The following is a 25739-nucleotide window of genomic DNA, read 5'->3' on the forward strand; positions in this document are numbered from 1 at the left end:
CCACTGTCATAGCCTGTCACCTGTACTAACATGAGCTACCCAACATAAAAGAAATCAGACAGCAAACCCACCAGCATATACCTGCCAGACCTGATGCTCACATCTGCTTTTGCCGAGTTGACAAAGTCTACTACATCTTGTTTTCTTTTTAAATAGTGTTGGGGGATTAATTCAGTGTGCTATCTCTTAAGATAGCGAGAGTACAGGCAGGAAATACACAAGCTTCCCCAATGCAGTCCTGTCCAAGCTCCTCAAATAAGCCTTGCAGTTCCAGATTTGATCCACACACACTGACAGTGCCCTGGCATCTTCATAAGGTAATCTTTCATCAGTAATCTTTTACTAAAACTTCTCTCTTTAAACAGGAAGGGAACACAGAATCAGGAAACCTCACAGGAACCTGCTCTGAAAGCTTTACAACTCTTCTGGCTGTAGAGGAAGTATAAGGGAGGAAGTTATAAATGCAATTTTTGCCCTTCAGTGTTCAGGGATGAAACGAGTCTAAGGATATATGAGGAAAAGTCTGATGAAGGATTTAGTCTAAAGCAGTTCTGTTGTTTAAGAGGAGATAAATAGAGAGCTGATGAAGCTACCAAGAAAGGCAAAGGACAAGAAGAAAATCCAGAACTCTTGTTCGCATTCTCTCATAATGCACAAAAGAGAAGACACACCAAGAACTAGAAAGGAAGGAAACTAACAGTCAGTAAGCAACATCTCATGGTGATTTTTTGGTAAAGATAACACATGCCAAATGCATATACGTTAGAATGGCAAGCACTATATAAATAAAAGCTTAGCAAAAGTTAAAAGAAAGATTTCTACAGATAATGAGGAAAGCTATCGCTACATTAGGCATAATATAAACACTTTAAATGAAATAAACACCTGTGCTTGAAGGCTTAAGTCAATCATTGTATTTTAAATTTATGGGGAAACTTGGCTGAAGGGCAGATTAGCTTGTTAAGCATATTGTTGGGGTTTTTTTTTGCTGTTTTGTTTGGTTTTGGCAGCCTCTTCTGACCCACCAGATTCTAGCCCCCATCAAAGATTAAACACGGGGCGAGTGACTCAGGTGCCTAAGCACAGATGTCTAGTACCATACTTAGTACTCCCAAGTTATCTGAGACATCTGCATGGGACTGGCAGCTAGAACACAAGATCTGCAGAAGACTTGTGCTCATCTGGAGCAGCAGTTAGAGGTCAGGTGGAATAGCCCTAGGAATCTAGAATGCCACTAGCAACCTGTACTTAGGTAACTGAATCTCACCCTGGATCAGATACTTCTCTTATTCAATCGGGCATTTCCTATGTCCTTATGTTTGTACGATGTTACAGTATTACCTACCTTACAATTGTGAAACGTGAAACTGCAACACAGTGCACACCTATTGCAGCACACACAGCTCAGGTTATTCCGAGGTTTCTCTCGGACAGCAGAGTCAAAAAGATCTATGCCAGAGTTGCACATATACAAGTTCTTCTCCAATATTCCCTCTTGGGGAGCCAGTGCCAACTCCCTGTTGTGGATTGGAAGAGATAAAACTTACTTGGAAATCCTCTGGGCTGCAGCCTTGCTGACCACTGTCTGCCTGCGGTTTGCAGGAGGCTTTGGAACCAGCTGAGGAGACGTACTCTGGGATGGCATCACTTTGTGCAAACTGGCTCCCTTCTGGATACTAGAAGTGGCACTTGTTGTCTTGCAGGCATCAGAGCCAGCTGGCATAGATATATGGCTGGTGCTGCATTGCGAGTAGTTGGCAAAGAGAGCCTGGTAAAAACAAAACAAAACAAAAATACAATAGTAGTTGGTGATTACCTCTCTGAATATTGCTGAGAGAGCTGATGGAGGTAGGTGACGTTTTTGTGAGGGATAATATTTGCCTGGTTAAAGCAACTACAGGGCTCCAGGGATGGTCCCATGCGTAGAAAGAAGCACTAAGTGGTCAAGTCAATGAAATAGTTTTTAGAGACGAATTTTAGAGCCTTGAAAACTGGGACTAACTTCTAGGAAGGCAGACAAACTCATTACTGCCACAGAATGATACTATTCTGGATTAAAGAACAAGAGGTCCTATCCTTAATCTAACTTTGCAGTGGGCTCCCACCTACAAAGAAGTAAATCTTTTATTGTTTTGACTTTCTGCACTTATCTTGCTAAATCACTCTTTGTGCCGGAGGTGGGATTGAGACAGTTCTAGGAAAGAAAAAGGTTATGGGGAAGATGTTACAATGCCAGTTCTTCAGTCTAACCCTGTAGGTGCTTGGAATAACAGAAAGGCTCTAGGGTATCATCTCTGAAAAAGGGACTTCAGGTCAGCAGCTGACAAAAAGGAAATCCCCAGTCATACCAGTGAAAAGAAAATATTTCTATTCCCATAGCAGGTGGGAGAGTAAGTACATTGGAGATTTGTCACAGGGAACAAAATAATCTGCATGTTATGAGACACTGCAGAACTGAGCAGTGGGCTGGCAAAGCAAGGGAGTGGGGAACAGTTCCCTGTGGGAGCTCTGCAAACTGCTCCGCTCTTTCCAGAAAGGAGGAACCTGCTGGCAGTTCTCCCTTGTCTTCCCTCAAAGTCAGTCAGATTCCCAGGGCAAAGAGGCAATACTATAACCGTGTAGTTTGGCAGCTAGAGGTCAGCGATAGGAGATGAGGGGAATAGCTGAGCACTCGCCAGTCGCCTCAGCGTGACCTTGGGAGCAGTGCCCTTCACCGCGTTTGTCCTCAGTTTCTTCCCTGGTGAGAAGCACACAAAGCCACAGCAAGTGGGCTCTAGGCTCCAGAGAAAACCGCAGTCTGAGGGCTGGCCGTGCCTCAGCGCACCCACAGGAAAAGCCCTTCTCCCCCGCAATTCTCTGGCAAATGGCAGGGCAGTGCTGTGTGGGAAGGCGCTTCTGACAGGCAGAGCTCGAGGGAGAAAAGGAAGCGCGGGAGCCAAAACGGGCCCATTTCCTAACTGGAGCTCACTGAGAAAATGCCCTTGAGCTCCCGGTCCTTCTTAACCTCTCCCTTCCCTGAAGCTCTGCCTCCATCACAGCTTTCAGATTTTGTATAAGTAGCTGGTACAAGCACAGAAGTCTTGAAAACAGCAGTCACATTCCACCTTCTCCCACCAAAACAAAATAAAATGGAACTTGGTTTAGTCTCTTGCATCTTAAGAGTTTGACTGCACCCCCTTCTTATTCAGGGGTGACATTTCATCGTGCTCTGTTTGATATTCTATATATTTCCTGTAAGTTCTTTTCCTTCATATTAAAAATCACTGAGATCCTGGAGTCCATAAAGTGTACAGTCTTAACCCCTTCCCTGTGTTAACATGCATTGGAAAGGAGGTCCATGACTCTGAAGAAAAAGCAAAACCTGCTTAAAGAGAGGTCACAGATGTTTTTCTTGGGGGGTAATGGACTTTCAAAAAGGCCTTTGTCTCCATGCTGTGCTGATATTCTGGCTGCCTTCCAGGCAAGGATGGGGAGACTGGAAGCTGACATGGACCGTGGCTTCTGGATTCAGCTACAAAGCACACTGCCCTGCTGTGAACTCCATGGGGACAGGACAGGAAACCAGGAGAAGCTACTGTGCAAATAAAGAGGGCAGCTGGGGAGAGCAGAGCCTGACCACACAAAGGAAGAGTTTGGAAGAGATTTCAGCACACCCAAAAAGGAGGAGACAGACCTCATCACTCAGGATTCTGAAGGCTCAGGGTCTAGGGAGAGCAGCAGCCTAGACAAACCCTGACAGAGGCAGTCTTGAAGCAGGTAGCAACCTACAACTATTGCTGCTGCACGTAAAAAACTTCGAACCACACTTCACAGGATGGCAGATTTAGCTTAATGTTGAGGAGACATTTGCTTCCCTGACAAGGTCTAAGGGCTACAAATCTGAAAAATACTTAAAACATGAGATTTTTTAGCTAAAATCATACAGAGCATTAGTGAGTGAATTCTCTTGCATAATTCTCTGGGGAGGTAGGACAGCATTAATCTGTCTTGCACATGAAGAATGTTAGTGCTGACAGAGAAAGTGATTCTCCCTGAGCCACAGGCTGAAGCAATATCAAAAGCCAGGTTGAGAAGATCCTGACTCCCAATCCAATATCTGCCTCATTACACCACACCTCTCCTTGCTTCCACATCTACACATGAGCAACGTACACAAAGTGTTACCAGTACAAAAATAGAAGTTTTTAATTAGAAAATCTCAAGATGTACAGCTTGTCAATAAGTACGATGCACATCTAAGAGCAGCAGTAGCTGAGCTCGAGCTGCTCATGATTAAAAGCAAGGAGGTACTGTAGTACTTTGAAGAAAAGCAGATATATTAATGATCTTCAAAAACAGAAAGAATGTTCCTGGCACTTACCATTCCTCTGTTTAACACCCATCCTAGCACAGTAGCAGAACAAATGTTGCAAGCAAAAACATGTTCATTCTGTGACCAGAGGAGGTAATGAAGCTCATTTCCTGTGAATCTGTCTTGGGGCTGAGTCTTACAGTATCTAACATAAAGTCTGCCCCAAATTATGCCTCCCTTCATGGGTTTGGGACATTCTTGTGTTGATTTTCTGCTATCTAATTAGGAGTGGCCTCGTGCTGCAGCCTTTGCCTTAATGGGAACAGTTGTTGGATATATACCCCTCTATTTTCATGAAATTTACATGAAACATAGCTTTGAAATTTCTATCTTATAGTCAGTCAGTTTAAATTGGATCAGCAGGTCTGAAAACGACGAAACTCAGCAGCGTATGAGAACCGATAGACAGATGCACACACACATGTATTGCATAAAGATCTGTGCAGCTAGTTCCAAATCACAAGTGCTGGAAACGGAGATGTTTATAAGCAGTAAACAGTGACAAGGATTTAAGTTAAAAATTCTTTTAAAAAGGCAAACCCAACAAAGTAGAACCCACCACTTTTAGAAAAGCCACTGCATTTCAGATAACACTGCAAAGATACGGAGAATTTAAAAGGGTTGGAAGACCTTTGGAGTCATATAAATTGTTTAGTTGAGATTCTTTTGAACACATACTAATGCATTCAGTTAAACCAGTCTGGATGCAACTATCAGTTGAGTTGAAAATTCACAAAGCGGTGATGAAGAACAGGCTCAAAATGTACTAATAACTGTCATGGAATTAAACTGCAGTAAGAGGAGAATCTTGGGGTCATCAAGAAACTTAAAGAAGAAGAGCAAATTCATGGCATGCACAGACTGTCCTGAAGTGTGTCTTCCCTGGTAAATTCTTCAGAATGAGACTAAAATATACCAAAATAAGTTGACTTGGTGCCTTCTCCTTTGTCTCTCTTTCGGTACTGGGAACTCTCTGGGGCATGGATTGTGCCATATCATTGTATTGGAAAGATACTTAATATATCTGGGTGTTACCATAATTCTAATAATAGTGACAGGATCAGAAATATGGGGACAAAATCTCAGCTGGTATAAATCAGCACAGACTACTGGTTTCAGAACAGTTGTTCTGCTTTACTTAGACTGAGACTTTGACTCATCAGTATCACAAGACTCAAATAGGAAAAATGGCAGTTAGCACATTTAGCGGGAAAACAATCTGAGGGAGAAAGCTGCAAAACAAAAATGAACAAGAGACTTAAGGGGGAGAAAGACTGCAAATCTGACAGCAGACCAATACATAATAGTTTAGAGAACGGTTTAATGATGTTTAAAAATGCATTCTAAGAGGCTCTGTGTCCCGAGGCAGGAATAATGTAGTTCTAGGAATACAAGGAATATTATTCTGAATACTCAACATTTCCAGTCAGATCTAAATAAACTACAGGGAATTCAGAAGAGAGTCACATACATTAAAAGAAAAAAAATTTGCTGAACTTCATAAAATGAGGAATAGCTCAGAGAACATATCATTTTTAAATGATTGAGAGGAGAATTATTTAAGATTCACTTAGTCCAACATTTTATAGCATAAAATCTGCTTAAAGTTCTGGTTGAAAACGTTATCATAACTGACCACACAACTCATTAATGTGATTTATGCCTTGTTTAATATGAGCTTTTTTGGTGTAAGCGGGACTGATGGGGATCATTCCACTATACAACTGTACTTCTCTTGTTTTAATTCAGCTTTTTTCCCATGTGAAATGTTTGGCATAAAATTCCAAACCCCGTAGATGCTAGGCTAAGCAGACAGAACATAGCCACACAGAGAAGGAGGAACCTCCCTAACAGCTGATGGCATCTTTCCAGTACAGGAAACAATTAGAGAATAAACAATGATGGTGTACTAACTGCCCTGCCAACTGCAGCAGTGATACTAACATCTAGGTCATAAAGTGTCACATGAAGTCTCCTTTAAACATTAAAAACACTGACATAAGCCGGCTTTTCTTGTCTTTTGGTTTGATTTTTTAATTCTTGCTCCTTGATTTTGTTGATATCGTATTTAAGCTTCTTGTCTCCACTTTCCAACTCTGCCCCTTTGTATTTTTTTTCTCAGGCTCTCTATTGTTTCTGTCCCTGGGCCCTACCACTGCATCCATTTGCTTGTTATAGTCTCATCCAGTCAGTTTGGTGTTTTTCTTTTTGTCCAGGCAATGAAGTACCTATTCTGGCATCAAAGATCTATTTCCACCATACTACACTGTGTGAGCTAACTTCCACATACGAATGATAAGTGTTGGGTGTAATTCTTCTTCCTCCACCTACACAGTATTTGCTGCTCTGCAAATTGTTAAATGCCTGGAGGAGAAATCATCAATTATCATTCCTTAGTGTCTGGAAAGGGTTCAACCAAGAGTGGGCGCTGCCACAAGGAAGTGCGCAATAAGCCTACATGGTAAGATACATCCACTCCATGGCAGATGGAGATTTCCCTATTACATAAATACGTGACTATGAACTTCCATGCTTTCCAATGCATCCATCTCATCTCCAACATATTGAATTGGTTAATGTGCAGGCAGAAACATTTGCCCATGTTATTAATCAAGGTGCTTCTGTTACTTGTTTGCATGCTATCCATATACATATGACTAGTCTATTTGTCACAAAGGAAAGACTGGCATCTAGTCATGTTGTACGGTCATGCCATACTCAGAGTGTGCCTTGAGATATATTAAGAAATGCACTTCAGCTGGTGACAAATGGTTACCCTGCCTTCCAACCATAACAAGAACTGGAACAATCAGATGACACAGGCTTGGAGATATCCTGCATGCATTTCCCAAAGTAGAGAGATCATGACACTCTTTCAAGTGACAGGCCTTCAGCTTGTGGGGATATATTTCTTCTGTTGAGAAAAGGCTGAGGAACAGGACAAAGGATGGGGCAGATCTCAATATGTGGGGAGGAACAGAAGGGAAAGAGCAGGCAATGGGAGATAAGTGGCTTAGATGACACCGAGTAGGAAATGTGGTAAAGCCATGCAGGTTAGGATAAGCTACATCAACTGTGGGGAAAAAGAGAGAACAAATGATGGCCAGAAGGAAAAGGTGGGATGGAAGTCAAAGCAGTGTGAGTGGGAAAGAGATGCAGGGCAGGGAGGGTACAAGCAGCAGAAAAGAGAAGGCAGTTCTTGGAAAGGCCAAGTCAAAGGACTGAAGTCTGAGAAGTTAACTAGCAGAAGGAAGAGGTCCACGACAGGGAACTAGAGAGGGAACAGGGGATAGACAGAGGAAGATGAGGGTAGTGCAGTGACTGGGAGGGGCATTGGAGGATCCATGCAACTGCAACTGGAAGGGGAGGTCTGACTGGCTCCACACAATGTCCAGTGGGAGAGGAAGTGTCCAAGAGAAAATCATTTTATTAAGATGTGGTTTTCTCTACAGAAAGTCTGAAAGACCCCAAGCTCAGTAAATACCTTTCTTCATTAATGGCAACTTCAGTGCAGCCTGAGCCCTGCGGCATGGCAATGGCCTCAACACTGCAACTCCAAACTGCTTGTCTCAGAAGAAGGGAGGGAGAGAAAGGGGGGACATTGTGGGGGTGAGAGGAGGTTTAACAAAGAATCACTTTAACAGAAACTCCTGAGTAATGGCTCTGCCTCAGGCCAAGAATAACATCAGCTCAATGTCAGCAATTAGAAGAAGGCTCAGCCAGGCCCCATGGCCAGCTCCAGCCTCCTCACAGGCACAAGCCAGCTTACAGCCCTTTCCTGAGCTCATAAGCAGCCACAGCTGCCCACCCAGAGCCCCTTGGATTGAGATGAAAGGAAGATCTCCGGCTCAGAGGGAGAGCAAGAGGACTGTAGGTAAGGGAATTCGGGAATGGAAACTGCAGGGCTAGGTGAGGGCCTTGAAAGAAGGAATGCAAAGAGCAAAGGCAGAAGGGCTTCTCCTTCAAGATGCTCCCAGAAAAAAATGAAGGCAATTTGCCTATAACCTATTCTCAAGAACCCTGACTAGTGACTCATCTGCTTCACAGAAGGGAGAGTGGGTGTTCAGACCTTTGCATGTTAGCTCTGTTCACGGTTTTATTGGAGTTCAGTCCTGTCTGACTGCCCAGCAAACAGCTCCTTCTTAATGGAGACTAATCTCTTCCGAGTGAAGGTTTGTTCACCCGAAGACTTCCTTCCTTTTAGAAGGGAAGCCTTTTGGACATCAATCAGAAGAAAGAACACACTTCTCTCTCCATAATAACAAAGAAGGGTAATGAGTGCATTAATGAACTCATTGTAACCTTGGAAGATTCCCCAGGCAGGATGGAAATGCTGTTCCAGACACAGTTGTCCGCCCTTGGCATCCAGATGTCATCTAGAACACCAGTAACACAAACCCTTTTTCATATTTCTTCTAGCTCTTGCACACTTAGCCCATCTTTTCTCCTGTAATTGTAACGAAGGAGTCACGTATCCATCAGACAGTTCTGTGCAAAGCAGCGAAAGGAGATCTTAAATACTGTAATAACAAAATGTGCAGTAGGCCTGGAGAAGATTTTCAGGATAGCAGAGAAAACTTGCATCTGGCATCAGGGTCAGTGGCCATGCCTCCTGCACACTGAAGGCTCTTAAAATAAATTAATACATTTCTTCAAAAGAATTAAGATTCTCCTGAATCATTTTTGAGTCCCCTTTACATACTGCTCTTTTGATAACTGCATCATATGAGAAGATATCCAGGAGGGGGAGATTTTAGTCAAGATGAAGCTTTGATGTGGTCTGTTTGCCACAGAAGACACAGTTGCCAACACGATTTCAAGACCCTTTGTTTTAGAAACACGGATATACAAAAGTGACCCAGCTTGAAGCTCTACCCAAGAAGCACTCAAGTCAAAGCAGAAACATAACATCAGTGACAAGATTAAATGATAAAGAACTGTGGAGAGTGTAGACAGTTCTAAGGCTGTCTGAGGTGCTATAAGGGGGTGCTCTGAACTGGTCCGGAAAAGCAAGCAGCAGCATGCCAGTAGTCAACTCGAGGAGGATGCCAATGTAGTGGAAGAAGCCACAGGGAACTACAGCATCAAAACACTATCAAAACTCACTGCAGGTAATAATAGTTTTGTTGCAACCCACTTAAAGAGCTATTTCCTTCAGGAAATCTGTGCCATATGTACTGGCTCTGGCTTCGTTCTGCACATCCAAGACTCAGTAAGCACTGCTACATCCCAGGCAGGATTTTTTCTAAATTACCTGGTGCCGGGCATGGCTTTGCTCCAACAGCTGTCGTGACTGAAGTTTCTGCTGTTGAAGTTGCTGCACAGCAAAATGGAGCTGATAGCTGGGTTGTGCCAGTGGACTCCGTGTCACCTTGTTGCAGACACTGTTCTCCATCTCTCCTTCCCGTGCAAAATGGTGGTTCTCTGGAGCCCTGGGAAAAGAAGCACCATCACGCTTTCACCACTCCGTGTATAAGGACTCCTGCTTATAAAGTACTGCTGCTTCCTAAAAATCCCTTAATACTTAGCCAGCTATGAATTTGTATTAAGTGGCTCCAGCAAGCACAACACCTGCTGGAAGTGCCATGTACCAAGTGCTGTCTTGCTAAGGAGTTTCTTGAATTCGAGGCTGAGACTATGTTACTAGCCATAACACCATGCTTGAGGAGAACAAAGGAAAATATAAGAAAAACTCTAAACTGGAGCATGTCTGTGGCTGATTAGCATTGAAGAGAGGCAGAGTTGCAGCAGAAAAAAAGCTAAGGATTCCCTTCACTAATGAGATAATTATTTATTTGGATTTGTAGAGATTTTGTTAATACACTAACACAAGGCTTATGCCAAGCATGCACATGCTACAGTGAGAGTAGAATAGAAGACAGACATGCAGTACAATATCCACAGAGGGGATAAAGGGCTGGTAGGACAAGGCTGCAACTATGGCACATATTGACTCCGTACAGACAAAACGCAAAAGACCTGAGGGGTCTGATCCTAGGCACATTTCTTTCATCATCGGAGTAATGCAAGCCTTTTCTAGAGGAGAAAAGGCCTCCTGCAAAGAGGCAGGAGCTCTTACCACCCAGGCTTATACAGTGGGAGTTCAGCTGTGGCCTGCAACATGGTAAGTACCAAGACGAGGTCACTGGATTTCTTTGAAGTTTGTAAGCCTCGGCGAGAAGGCAGCACCAACACATTTCTACACAAGGCCGAGGGGCTTTGCAGGGAGCAGGTGGCAGACTGACAGGACCAGAAGGTGTTCTGAAGGGCTACAATGGCCCAGCACCTCACATGTCCTGTGCTCACAAGACAGGATGCCATATGACCCACTGAATAATAAAACCTTCAAGGCTCAACGCCTGAGCTTCCCAAGTTCATGCTTATCTCTGTATGTTTCTCTCAGCCAGTCTTTCCAAATATTTCCTTTGGATTCCCAGGGCAGACTTCCCTTGCATTTCCTGTGCATGTCATAAGTAACTGGGATGTAAAAGATACTTGGTGTCTTTTACATTTCATGCCATAGTTTATAGAGTCTAGGTCACGGTTTTGGTATGGGAGTTAACTGCAATCTCCTTGCTTCAGACTCCTATCAAAACTCGCAACCTAGATTCTTTGAACACGTCACAGCTTCCCTTGAATGCACTGCACCTTGCCCCACAAGCTTCATCATCACAGCAAACTCTTAAAATATTCAGAAAGACGTTTCAAACGAGACCAGAAACAATAGCCAGCCCTATGTACTCTCCCTCAAAAGTAACATATTGTGTCCCTTTCAAAGCAAATTGAGGACAAGGACTCTAAACACTCTTCATACTCAGCTCCTCAGCAACAAAGGAGTAAGACAATCCAATGGAAAAGGAGTTCAACTGCCAACATCTCCACCTTGCATCCTCCTCCTGCTTGGAGTCCTGCTACCACTTTTGCTCTTATGGGCCACTGGTTGTAGGCAGCCTTCTCTAGACTTCTCTGTTAAGGGATCACACTCATGCTTCCTCAGTCCTTTGCTTCCATTGTATCCCAGCGCAACACCGGATAAATGACTCTCACTCCCTACTCCCTTTTGCTACAAGATTCTCAGTATTTCAGTCATTTTCCTTTCACCAGTGCTCAGTGAAGTGATGACTGTAATGCTGCTGACAGCACTCAGGCCTCAAAACCCAAATTGTATATCTCTAAATCTGGCTTTGTGGTTAATCTTGGGAGAGCTGCTTCCCTCTTCTGAACCTGCCTTCCCCCTTCTGCCCCAGTACTGGGGTCATGATCCTCTGCTACTGTGATTTGACCTGCAGTTACTCAGCTCTGGATCCCTGGATGCATGTGTGCTGCTGGCCTCCCAGCACTGTCCCCTAATGGGCACAGTATGCCACAAAAAGCACAACTTCAAAGGAGGATGCAATAAGGCACAAGGAATCTTTGAAACAATCCCCAGCTGTCTCCTCTGCAATCCCACCAGCTCACCACATGGGATATCAGCAGGTTGCTGTCACCCGGACTCAACCCCCATCCCAAGGGTACTATCTGCTCCTCCCACTGCATAGATACAGACTCCACTATCCATTCTGATGTTCGAGCTCATTGGACTTTTCCCTTGTGTGAAGTAGCTGGAGTCCCTGCTACCCCTAGTAAAGTGAGGTCATGCTGACAGCTGAAAAACACAGAAGACTGTGCTGGGACTGGGATGCACCCTTTGGGAGATAGCTGGGGGTTATGACAGATCAGCCCTTGAAACAAACATCAACTGCATCAGATACCAAGCTGAAGAGCATTCAGAAGCTACATCAAAGTCATGCTAGTGCTCAGTAAACAGCCTGATTAATCCCTCTTCAGTACTACTGAAAGATTATGATCTTCAATACCTCTGTTTTGAAATAAACAACTGTATTTGTCCAGTTGCCTAGAGTAACTTTTTCACAACAGCAAATTCTCACTTGACAAAATTTGGTAAGTTCAGTCAAAAACGCTCCTAAACAAAGTAAGTCAACATATGATAAAGGTGTTACTTCTCATTGATTTCATAGCTAGTTTAACACAAGAAACCAGAGCTAGAATATATGGACAGTTTCCACCATGGAAGGAGATTACCACTGGGGTCCCACAAGGATCTGTGCTACAGTCTCTGCTGTTCAGATTTTTTTTTTTTTTTTTTTTTGGAGGCGGGGGAGAGTGAAATAAAACTTAGAAAAACAAACAAACAAAAACATTTGCTGCTGAAAAACTGAAAGTCACTGAGAAATGTGGAGGGGAAAAAAAAAAAAAAAAAAAAAAAGAGGTAGATGACGTTCAGTTTAATAACTACAAATTACCCAGGGAAACACAATGCTAGTTTTACACAATGATGGCCTTCAACTAGGTATTTCTGTTCAGGAAGGGGACCTTATAACTACAGCTATAATAGATTTTTTCTATGAAAAAATTGCTAAAATACTCTCAAAAAGCAAACTCAGTGTCAGGAATTATTAGGAAAAGCATAGGGAACACACCAAGAACACTACTATGCTACCATATAAACCAAAATTGCATCCATCTCTTGCACGCTGAGGATAGTTCTAACCCCTGTGCCTCCTCCCTTCTCAAAAAGCACAGAGCAGAACTGGAAAAAGTACAAAGAAATGCTGTAGAGATGATCAAAGGTATGAAACAGCTTGTATATTGAGGAATAACTAACTAACTAAGAACTCTTCAGCTTGGAAAAAGGACAACTGGAAGGGAATATGAAAATATCTACAAAATCATAAGCTTCAGGGAGAAATAGAATGGGGAACAATTACCTCTCATGATACAAGACACAGGAAAAACCAAATGAAGTTATCAGGTGGGCAGGATACAACAAACAAAAGGAGGCAGTTTTTCTTATAACACAAACTGTGGATGCTTTCTTAACAGGGGAAGCTAAGGATGCCAAAAATTTACAGAGGTTCAAAAATGATTAGACAAACTCACAGAAGCAAGAGCCACTAACACTATTTATATAAAAGATACCATCTCCTAGCTAGAAAATCACTGATTACGAAGTCCCAGAGCACACTGGAGAAGTATCTCCATTCCATAACATCACCTAATGCTCTTCCCACAGAATCTTCCATGGGCTGCTGTCTGAACAGGACATTGAATCAGACAGTCTGTCTGGTGTACCAAAATGCAACGAGTATTGTTTATGTATCAGGGGTCTGAAACTAAACCTGCCTCAGTCAGAAGCTAGAGAATTCCGTCAAGCACTCTTTAAGGTATTCATTCAAGTCCTATGATTAATTGTAGGAAGTAATATCTGTTCCAATTTCTCTCGTATCTACCTTCAGCTCAGAAACTGCAATGCATAAAAATTATCCTTTGATCCCAAAGAATGCTTGGGAAGCTAAAGATTAAGTGATTTGTTCTAAAACATAAAAGTCAAAATGAAATGGAGGAGGTAAAACTGATGTAAATGAAAACTCCACTAAAGCTGGACCTGCCGATAGCCAAACTGGCTTTGTGCCTTAGAGATGATGTTCACTGTCTGCAGTCTGTAGTGCTGTGAGGGCCACTAACTGAATGGCAAAACTTTAGTATCATTTGCTTGATCCTCATTTCTTTTGTTTCGGATATCTGGCAAAGGATTAACTATTAGGGAAATATAAATACTAAAGACTGATGGTCCAGATTTTAAAAATGCACTGGGATTGCTGCCTTGCTCCAACTTTTGTCCACTTCAATGAACTCTCACATGCTTTCATTTGGTTTCTAACCAGTTTTAATCCACTTCGTCTGTTTTTACCAAAATATGATCTACAGCCTAAAATAAATTCTTTAGGCCCAGATAAACTTAGTTTAAACTATCCAGAAAAACACTGCTGAAACCATGTTACTAAATTCCTAGGAAGAACTAAATTTTAAAAATCCAACTAAACAAAAAACAAATGAACAAAAAACCCCACAAACAAACAAAACCCAACAAAAACCAAACCACAACAAAAACTTTGGCTAATATTTTCTTGCAGCATAGATAGTCTTGTACACAACTCCATGCAGTTCCAATAACTTCCCTCCACACTATGCAGCACAACAGACTCACTCTTTTCAAAATACTACACTGAAAACACTGTTGCTTGCCTGAGTTGATTTTACTCTCATGGCGTGCAGAATCCTTCCGGATTGAATATGCTTCTGTTAGCTTCCATGGGTTTTGCTTCTTTATAGATGGAAATCAATACAAATTCATTATATATAAATTCATTCTTATAATATAAGCATTAAATACTTCACAACAGAAATCCTGTATATTCGTAAGTCTTAGGATCACTTTTGTAGAGAAGTTTCATCTGCAGTTTTGGAAAGCCCCACGTAACATGTTATCAAGTTGCTGATATTCTATCTCAGGCAAAGCTTGCCCTGGTACAGGAGAACAGGGCTCAGGATCTGAGAGACAATGTGCTGCGGCGAGAGACATGATCCAGCTCTCAGTCTATTTGCCACATTCACAGGAACTTATCACGGTACAGCTCCTATTCTCAGTCTCTGCCTGTCAGATATTTATCATAGCATGACAGCACCTCTGCACCCTTTCTGAAGTTAAATCTTCTGTTTAAGGAATTCTACAACAGGCTCAGCACAGTAATGAAGGCTGGAAAATAGCTGTAAAGGACCTCACACCTTAATAGATACTATAGAGTTCACATGGTAGAAAGACTATGTAAACACCCTAAACTGAAAGAAAAGCTTTTTCACAACTCACACTGTTTCAGGCAAGGCCAAAAATAACCAGAAAAACCCCCACGCCCTCAATGGAAATGAGGATCATAGAGTCAGTACTCACAGACCTGCTTGTTTTCAATTCAGGATTTTTGCTTGAATGCTAATGATGGACTGAATATTCATTTGCTCACAGGTACGGATGACAGATACAGGCATAAATGCACATACACACAAATGGGAAATAGAAATTCCTGCCTCTGCCACCAAAAGAGATTTGGTTTCATCCTGTCAGCCAGGCTGGTTGTGAGCAGTCTTCTCACAGCTTGCTCAGGATTATTTATGAGTTGCTTAGTTTAGAGACCTGGCCAGGATTCAGGCCTTCACTGTGTAGGTGAAATCTCAGCCTTAACATTATGGCCCATCCTTTGTAAGCAAGATTCTGTCCTTCCAGCAGCTCTTAGGGCTACTCAGTATTTTTGGCAAGAAACACACTGTGTTTCTTTCAACTGTAGCTTTCATAAAGCCTGGACCAGAATTCCGTCTTTCTCTTCGTTGACAGTGTAACTCTCTGCTGCAGCTTTCTGCTTCACAAAAGATACAGGTTTGCTTCTGAGACCAGTTTCAACAGATCTCCATGCTATTATGATTGCAACCCAGCCTGTAAGTGCTAGAACAGAATGCACTCATCTGCAGGTTTTCTGTTTCCAAATTCCCTTTCTACCTTAGTTCTCTTTTCTGATGTGAGCAACCTTCAGGCAGTCAATTACCTACACCAGTACTAATGTACACGAATGCTACTGTACTAAAATACTACATACTAATAAAACACTAATACAGTTGTTCATTTACTACAGAAAAAAAAAGTCTCAATGAAATCTGGCCTCCATACAGAATGGATGTGGTTATCAGCTCTTACAAGAAAGGAGAGGTGGCTTCTGTTCTCCTTTCAAACATATTTGAAGGGAATATCATAGACTGAAGCTGTACACGAGACCAGGCCACAGAACACCACTCACTGAGAATCTCATCGTTATGAAGAACTATCTGACATACAGCAAGTTCCTAGTAAAAGAATGACACTGGTAGCTACTAATGATAGCCCACGCTTCTTCTAGCATCTGCGATTCCTAAGTCATTCAAACATTTGACAAAGCAGTGTCTACTACAACACAACCACTGCTAGGATGAGTAATAATGGACAATGAAAGACAACAGCAGAGGATAAGGCAAAGAAAAATCTTTAGTAAAGTGAAACTACAAGGAAATAATCAGGGGAGGGGTGGGCAACGCAGGAGTAGAAGGGATTCAGAATATAATTTCTTAGTGCATGATCTGGATAGAAATTGGGTTTAAAGCTTCCAGCGTTCCAAAAAAATATTTATGGATTTTTAGGTACCATAAATATTACACATACGGTTTTCATTTATATTTCAGCTTGAAGCCTTCTTCCCAACGGCAGAGCTGGGCACTTGTTTGATACCAGCTCCTGTGTGGTGGGCAACAATACCAATTCATGAGGTACACTGATGTTCCCCATACATCAGTGACCAAGCAGGCACTTTTGAAACGGTTGCAAAGTACCTACATCCCATTGAAAGGCAATGCAAACTAGGCTCAAATTACTTGTGAAAATGAAGTTTCAGCATTCTTGAAGAATATTCCTCTATGTTTAACCCTGCTTGGTTTGTGAGAACTGATAGGATCACAGGAGGAGCCAATATAGCCGGAGGCCTAACAAACTGAGAAATAATTATCCTCCTTTTAAGTGAGGAAACAAGTTGACAATGAAAATATTTTGCATCCTTTCCTATAAAGGCTTGAGCTAAGGATGAACAAGGGCCATGGCTGGCAATAAGGCAAGCCAGTGCATTTATAAAATCAGTGTTCCCACCTCGCCATGGAATGTAAGACAATCTTGGGCAGCAGTTTCTTTCCCACAGGGCATTCAGGTGGTATGATGAGTCCAGGAAACTCTCAGTTTTTGGTGGGCACCAGCTGCTAGAAAGTAGTTGGCATAGTAACTAATGATTCTGTCTAGCGTGGCAGCTCCCAGCATCCTGCTGACTTATATTCAGGCACTCAGAAAAACACAGAACGTTTTCCTTGGCACACTACTTGCTTCTTCCACCCCTAACAATAGGCCCTAGATTGGGGCTGGCTATGGAGCAATGATAAACATAGTGGGACAAAGCCCAGGACACTGGGGGCCTGGCTGGGATGCAGGACTGTCAGGCCCCTCACAGAGCTGCTTGCCTCAAGGCCTTTCTTTGTCTTTTCTCCCTCTTTCCTTCCCCTCAGCTTCAAAAGCGGTAAATTAAAAATTGAAAAACAGAGCAACAAGTCTCTGAGAACAGTTTGCTCCTGGCCTCTGCTGTTATCAGAAATGTCTACAAAAGGATGACTTCGGTCCAGTTTAGTCAGCAAGAGCATTTTAGCATGGTGTGTAGCTCTGACTGCTGGAACACGCAAGCCCCTAAAACATGCAGCAGCAGCTATGTTGCAAAGGTAAAGAAAGGTAGCTTTCAAAAAAAACTAGGGGTGAACAAAGCATTTTTAATATTCCTAAGAGAGGTCTGCCCGGGACTTTGGAGATTTTTCTGAGGTGTGGGAAGCTGCCCCAAACCCACCCCAGGGCAGGTACTTGGAGACAGAAAAGGGGCAGGAAGAAGCTGGCCTGTGTAGAAGGAGGATGCCATCACCTGGCCTGCAATCTGCTTTTGAGCTCTGCAAGAGATGCCAAGAAAAAGCTTTTAAAGTTAATGAGCGGTCTGTCAAGACTGCATTGGCACAATAAATATGTGGAACTGCATTTTGGGTTCAAATGCAGTTCAAAGCGACAACTACAATCTCCCATGGTGAAGGTGTTGCAGAGATGTAGGAGAGTTTCTGTCCCAGGCCATCAAACTCTCCCTTTTTAGCAATGAGGAACAGATGCAGGCATCTTATAATAGTTGCAGCCTTAGTTTTTCAGCTCCCCACCTTCCCCGCAGCAAAAGCTACTTTTACCTACACAAGAGGCTCTTACCATCAGTATCTTTGTACTATGAGATGACAGAAGATGCACAAGGTCTGTGTGAAAAGCCTTGGGACTGAGTTGGTTTAGGCAAAGAAGAAAAGTTCTGTGGATTTAAGTACAATTTCCAGATCCATTCACAGGTTAACTGTAATAGCTACCAGAGGCACAATTCAAGCATCCCAGGACATTTTAATGTGCATAATTACTAGCAAATGTCAGGAGTCCCCTCTGCTATTCTCACAATTTGCCCTTTCAACTGAGAGAGTTCATGTTGTTACGAGAATTTTATTCAAAAACAAATATGTGAGCAAAAGCATCCAACTCATCTCCTTGCGGTGCAGGATTAGCACATTTCAGTGGCTGGAGGAGTCCATGTGTCATACTCTCAGCCGCACAGGCAGGTACATATTCAATGTCAAGAATTTTCCTTGAGATTCCCAATTAAACTTAGATTTTTCTGTTTCAATGCATGACCTTCCTCTTATTTCGGGTCTAAACCTTCACTACTAGAGCTATGCCTCCTTCGAGCTCAGTCAGCCTTGGCACACTTAACTCCCTCTTTTTCCTCAACTCAGTCCCTTCTGGCCTTTGATTGTATATTGCTTTCCTCTGAACTTTTTCCATTTTATCAGTGTTTGGGGCTGGGCAAGTGCTCAAAACTAAGCCCATTATTCCAGATGAGCATGCACAACAGCTATACGGGGAAAGCCCACTGCCTTCTTGCTCCTTCATTTTATTCTACAAGTACTATCAAAGTTCATGGGCTTTCTTCTTTTCTGGTACATGCTGCTGCATAATGTATTTCTTGCTCCCTGGCTTCTGAAAATTATTCCTGCTATTTCCCTGGCATTAAGAAACCTGGGTTTTGGAGCAAAAAGATTTTCTTATAACCAAGGCAATATAGTGCCTATTCAGTTCTGCTGCAGATCAGGAATTAAGTGCTTTTTAGGTCCTGGGTCTCCATACACAGGCAAGGTCACGAGTGTAGCAGATTAGAAGTGAGGTGCATCAAAACAGCCTTATGACAGCCTAGCAGGAGAAGGGCAGAGTGACATTATGGAGCACTAGAAAACTTCTGCAGGCATGTCCTAATCTGCCTCAACTATTCCTGGATGTAGTCAGCATTATCAACCTCTTACTTTCAGGAGCACTAAACTTGCCAGTCTTAGCAAATGAAATGAAATATTTACCCTTCAGCAGAGCCAATTTTTGTTGGGCTCCTAGTAGCATCCTTGGCTCCATGCCAGTTACAAAATACTGTCAGTCTCTCTGATCTGGGGAATACTTGGCAGGTAAACAACACTGTATTTTTTTCTTCTCTTTACACACAGTAGCTTTGAAATTCACCAGTAGAAAGGCTAAATCAAGAAGAAAACTAACAACCAGCTGGCTGCAAAGTTCAATGCCTTCATCCTATTGTGGCTCACTGGGTCCCTGGAGAAGCAAGGAAGGCAACTGAGCATACCTCCTCCATGTGATGTTGATTAACAAAATCACATAGCCTTTCTAACCCTCAATTAGTGCAAACATAGGGTGAGCTTTACTGAGTGGAAGGTGGTTCTGTCTTCGTGTTTCCTGCACATACTTCCACACCTGCAAACACAGCCAGAGCCTGCAAAAATATTTTAACAGCAAGACATACATACAAGATGACTAACACAGAAACCTGGTATCATTTTTCTCTCATAAGGAAGTCTTGGGAAAGATTACCTGCTTAAATCTGGCATGCAATTGCTTGAACTGTGTCCTCCCCCATGATTTTTAAGTAGTAATTCAGACAGAGCAGGTGGACTCTGAGTGAAGTTACCTCACTGTACTGTCTAGCTCTGCTTTGATGAAAATAAGTCATTCAGACTTAGACAATGTGTTAAGTGCCACCTTAAATTTTATCACTTGTCTTAGTCCAGGCAGAGTTTCTGGGGTGAATATATACACTCCATAGATTCAAAGTATCAGAAACTTAGATGCAACACTGCACCACTTATAGATACGGGAAAGGTACTCCTTGCTGCAGAGGTTCCACTGTAGAATCCTAGCATGAATCAAGTGGATCAACATAAAACATCACTGTAATGACATTCTTCTACTTTTTCTCTATCATTGTAGGCAAGGCTACTGAAAACCAAACCAGAAAAGACTGATGGGCTCTGTATTCCTAGCCATAAATTATTCCAGTGCTTTATCCAAGCAGATTTTGCATTTTATGAGTGGATAGTAGCAGTAGCACATAAAGATGAAAACAGTAAATGAGGACTGCTATCTGTCTAGAATATGCTTATGACTGGGTCTGTAATTAGTCAATAATGTCTTCTGGAAGCCCATATTCTCTACTTCTCTCCAGAGAGGCAAGGGTTAAGTCAGGACCAGTAAGTTAGCCCTGCACCCTGTAATGCCTCCTTTGAAAAGCCGGTCACAGAGTTTACAGGGAAACAGTGAGAGTGCAGCTGCTGTCCCAGCCAACATTTGGTTCCTATTAGAGTGAATAAATCTCCCCCTCCTCCTTTTAATATAAAAAGGGGAAAAAAAGAAAAGTCCATCAAACACATTTTTTTCTCCTTAATATTTTCCATGAAGTTTCCTCCTGCGTAGACTTTCCCAGAGTGTGGTGCTCTTTGCTGTATGTGCTCAAGCAGCAGCTGCAAGATCCCACTGAATAAGAGAAAGGAATGAAGAAAGCAGCTCAGGCCCCCTGTTCAAGTCCCAAGAGGCAAGTGAAAAGTTACACTTGGGCTAAGCTGGTGAAATCTAGAGCACTGGAGAAGAATAAACAAACAAACAAACAAACAAACAAACAAGAGGCTGTTGAGTTTTGTAGGATTAGGATTCATGAAATGGAGCGAGCACTCAAAGCACTCTGCCCACACCCAGAGCTAGATGTCCCTGCTACCACCAGCCTCCAGCAGACCCAGCACAGGACAATGTTACACTACAGGGCCTTAAGGCTTCCTCCAGGGTTGCGCTGTCCATATGTCATACCACTTAAGGCCCAAATGACTTTTTTTAGTTGTGCCATATGACCATGGAGTAGAGATGTCATCTCCTAACTTCAGGTGGTTTGCTGTCTAAATATTAAATATCAAGCACACAAAGACACTCCTAAAGAACATGACAAGCCCCTAGATTCCACGAAATTTGCACTGAAGTTCATGAAAGCAATCAGCTTTGCTCAGTATGGGAAAGACATGGACCTGTTGGAGAGGGGCCAGAGGAGGCCACAAAAATGATCGGAGGGATGGAACACCCCTGCTGTGAGGAAAGGCTGGGAGAGTTGGAGTTGTTCAGCCTGGAGAAGAGAAGGCTCTGGGGAGTCCTTATTGTGGCATTTCAGTACTCAAAAGGAGCCTATAAAAAAGGTGGGGACAGACTTTTTAGCAGGGCCTGTTATGATAGGACAAGAGGTAATGGCTTTGAACTAAAAGAGGGAAGATTCAGGCTAGACATGAGAAACAAATTTTTTGTGATGAGGGTGGTGAAACACTGGCATAGGTTGCCCAGAGAGGTGGTAGATGCCCCATCCCTGGAGACATTCAAGGCCAGGCTGGATGTGGCTCTGAGCAACCTGATCTAGTTGAAGATGTCCCTGCTCATTGCAGGGAGATGGGACTAGATGGCCTTTGAAGGTCCCTTCCAACCCAAACTATTCCATGATTCCATTCTATGACATCCAGTATACCTACTATCTTGTTATGTGGTAGATGAAGACCCTCTGATGAGTGTCTCCTCTTTAGAGAAAGACTAGAAGACTTGTTAAATCTGACAGCTTAGATGGTCTGTTTATGGGGACAACGCATGTTAAAGTATACAGTTCCCTGACAGCATGCCTGTAAATTTCAAGGTCAAGAACTATAGCCAGCTACCAGAACTTCACAAAAGCAGCAACACTTCTACATTTATAATCTATATACCTAAGGGGGATGTCAGAATCTGTTCTGCACTTTCAGAGCAAAGATGTACAAATTCACCTGAACAGGGATTATGGAAAGTGTCACCTAAAAGCTAGCAGGGCCACAGTCATATTAGGAGAAATGCTCCAGGTCAAAGAGGCAGAGCAGCAGCATGGCACCAACAAGATGCATCTGCTGCTACCATTCAGTAAGACAACTAAAGCTGTGTAACATCTAGCTGCTGAAATACAGTAGAATAAGAAAAAAACCCAAACAAACAAACAAACAAAACCCCACAAGAACCAAGGGTCACTTCTCTGGGTCCTTGCTGTGAGGCTGTATGTTTGTGGTTAACAGTCTCTTGGATTTGGATAATTCCCCATGCACTGACACCAGGTCAGAGCAAAGGTCCTCAGGAGACCTTTTCCATTAAACAACCGAAATTTATCAACCCAGCTCCAGTGCAATGAAGCTAAAGGAGTCTCCCAAAAAAGTATTAGGATAGACTTACACAGTCCCCAAAGCCTGATGGCACGCACATGCTGGCCAAAGAGGCATCTCTAGCATTCTTATCTTCCCCATGTTATAAACTTGATTCTGTATGTAGTTTCTGCTCTCCTTATCCCTCAAGTGGACTTAGATAAGGTGACAAGGTACAACAAGAAATAGACTGGATTTGAGGCTGATTTCCCACCTGTTAAACAGAACATTTTTTCCTTGCCAGGTTCCTTTTGCAGGTCTATCATGCTGGAGTTAAGGGAGAAAATTTTTTACCTCCACCTCCTGTACAAAGATCAACTCGCCTGCTGTGGCTCCCTGAACATTTAACAACAGGTTAGAGAAAGAACAGGAAGAGGTGACTGTGTCAGCACAGACTTTCTAAAGTCTATAACAAAGTGATTACATAAAATATAATCAGGGAGTGGTAGTGGGCTATGCTGAGATCCCCAAAGAGAGAATACTAGCATGAGTTATCTATTGCAGAAGCTGACCCAGTAACTGTATATGCTGCATAGATGAGACCATCCTATCAGAACCACTACAGAGGGGAAAAAAAAAAAAAAGGCTACGGATACAGAGAGCACAGAGAGATACCACACACAAGCCACAACATACAGACTTTCAGCCATCCTAGGAGCAGCATGGCACATTGGCACCAAAGTAATCCCAGGGTTGTGGTGCTAGCTGTTTTACAGCTAGTTTTTTCGGAATCCCTGCAAGCCTCATGATGGCTACACAACACTGTATTTGTACTGTAAAGGTAAGTGCTATTTTTCCCCTCACTCCACTGGTCACCCAGCTTCCTTAGAGATAACAGAAGATGCTTTCTGAAAGTGCTTATTTTGACCAAGGCAGCACAAGTTCCTAGCAATGCTATTCTCAAGCTAAAACTGACTGAAGTTTTCCAGGTCCATAGTGTTCCTTCTAAGAATCCTCCAGAGATATCCTTCTTGCAGAAAACTACTTTTCAGAAGAGAATTCTGCCCTAAAAATCCACAAGGTATTTTTCAAACAAATTTGCTGCATTTTGTTGATAGCTAAAATGCAGCCTAAGAAATAACTTCAGAACACGTGTTACCAATTGTTAATCTGGAAAGAGAAAATATTTTAGAAAAATCTATAGCCAGCACTGGAACAACAACAACAAAGTGCACCTCCTTCCCAAAACTTCCTATGCATCCATCCCCCTCTATTGCCTCCAGAAACTGGTGATGACATACCAGGACTGGATTATAAAGAACTGCAAGAAAAGAGTGGAAAGACTTTTATTTTTGTAAAACCTCACCTGGAAAAGTAAGCTCTTCAAGAACTGCAGAGCAAGAATCTCCCCATTTTTTGGCACTTTGTCCTCCAACGATTAATACCACAGAAATGTGTTGCCTTTCCAGAAGAGACTATCCCAGTTTATGAAAATTTTGGCCTCCTTGTTTGTCTTTTGTTTTAAGCTATACAGAATACAGTTCCCATTCCACTCCTAATGTTTTTCCATAAATTCCCACCTCCTATTGGGATCAATCTACCTCTTCGCCTGAAAACAGAGCTCAGCCTGCACCATTTCCAGTAACCCCATGTTTCAACAGGAAAAAATCATGGAGTTTACATTATCATAAATAAGTTCCATATTCAGTGGAATAAACGGAGTTACAGCACCTTGTTTCTGGCAGAGGAGAGTTAAGCAAGTAAAGGGGAAGCTACGAGCTCACCACCTCCAGCAGATACAGCAGCAAGTGGTGTCTGTTCCTGTTTTAACAGAGGCTTTATCTGAAGCCTTGGTTTAGCCACCATGTTTCTCTGTCTCTCTCTTTCTCTATCGGAAAGATGATCTGGCCTCTCTAGTCTCAGCAAGGAGTTGTGGGGCATCATAGGTGTAAATCTCTGCCTATTTTATGTGGCCATTACAGAACAAAAGATTAAAATTACTATGGTTATTTTGGGAGGGGACATAAAGTAGAAGAGAAGGGAGGAAGCAGTAATTACAAAGGCAAAGAAAACCAAAGTAAAATAAATTTATTACTCTAATAGGCCCAAGCAAGTGCAAGGTGCTCCACTGACACATGGAACAAGGCGCCATAACTAAAATATAATAATAAAATATAATAAAGCAACACTATTGTTAATGCCCACACTCTTGGTTTAATTAATTTTCTTTTATTTCTCTCTCTCCATCCTGGCACTGTAAAGAAGAATGCAACACATGAAGGTGGGGGGCAGAAGTGCTGCACAGGGCTGAGGCAGCATACCTGGCAGCTGCTAAAACAGAACTTCAAAGTCTCAGCTCCCTTTGAAAATCCATCAGGCAAGAACCACTCCTCCCCTTCAGCTTCTTTAGGAGCTGGTACACTTAACCACTTCAGCATGTTTGGCAGTTCTACAGTTACTTCCAAAGCAGGTGGTGGAGTGGAAAATTGTGGGAGATCCCCCAAATCACTCAGTTGTCTCCCTCTTTCCCCAGCAGGCAGTAACACACGTGCTGACCAATTAAGCATGGAAAATAGGGAATTAGGGATTACACCTCTGAAACTACAGAAAAGGCCCAGGCTTATCTCAGTAAACTAGGTCAATAATACCTTTCTGCAGGAAACTGCTAAATCTGATGACAGACAAAGTCTGTCCTTAGAGGAAGATGAGTAAAAGGATGTTCACGTAATTATATTGCATTGTACAAAAAGCTGGCCCACTCCAAAAGGCAGTTCCCAGACTTGTCTAGGATTTGTTGAAAGATCTCTCTCTGTCAGACCCTGTCTGCAAAAGACGTCGAGTTGCACAAAACTTACCTGGATCAAGTAGAACTTGAAGTCTTTTACATGAGATTTCTACCTCTGCTTACAACTGCAAGCTAGGAGGTAGAGAGTGTGAGCCCTGGTTTTGTTTGCAGCACCTAGAAAAACGCTTTTTGATTCTGTCCATTTGAACAGGCACCCATATTTGTCATGTTTCCTCCTCCAGTGTGGACAGAAGAGTCTATGATGCAGTTATGCCAGCTCTGCTGGTCATCCCAAATGCATAATATATCCACCTTTTCCCCTCGGGATTTGAGAAGAAAAGGAATCTAGGGATGTTGCTGTTTCCCCCTCAGGATCATAGAATCACAGAATCATTTCGGTTGGAAGAAACCCTCAAGATCATTGAGTCTAACCATAACCTAGCTCTAGCACTAAACCATGTCCCTAAGAACCTCATCTAAACACCTTTTAAACACCTCCAGGGATGGTGATTCCACCACTTCCCTGGGCAGCCTGTTCCAATGCCTGACAACCCTTCCCATGAAGAATTTTTTCCTAATATCCAATCTGAACCTCCCCTGGTGCAACTTGAGGCC

The 25739-nt window shown here is 42.6% G+C and overlaps 1 protein-coding gene across 3 annotated transcripts in view; it reads right to left on the reverse strand.

Annotated features, from left to right (window-relative positions):
- The window catches only part of TTLL5 (tubulin tyrosine ligase like 5), a 137410-nt gene that overhangs the window by 16153 nt on the left and 95518 nt on the right, over positions 1 to 25739 (reverse strand). For all 3 annotated transcript variants that reach the window (XM_065635545.1, XM_065635544.1, XM_065635546.1), the window contains 2 exons: positions 9606 to 9783; positions 1548 to 1768 (listed from right to left, as the gene is read on the reverse strand). In XM_065635545.1, the coding sequence (XP_065491617.1) occupies positions 1548 to 1768; positions 9606 to 9783 (399 nt within the window). The remainder of the gene's footprint in view (positions 1 to 1547; positions 1769 to 9605; positions 9784 to 25739) is intronic.

Source organism: Caloenas nicobarica, chromosome 5 (genome assembly GCF_036013445.1).
Source record: "Caloenas nicobarica isolate bCalNic1 chromosome 5, bCalNic1.hap1, whole genome shotgun sequence".
Classification (NCBI taxonomy): domain Eukaryota; kingdom Metazoa; phylum Chordata; class Aves; order Columbiformes; family Columbidae; genus Caloenas; species Caloenas nicobarica.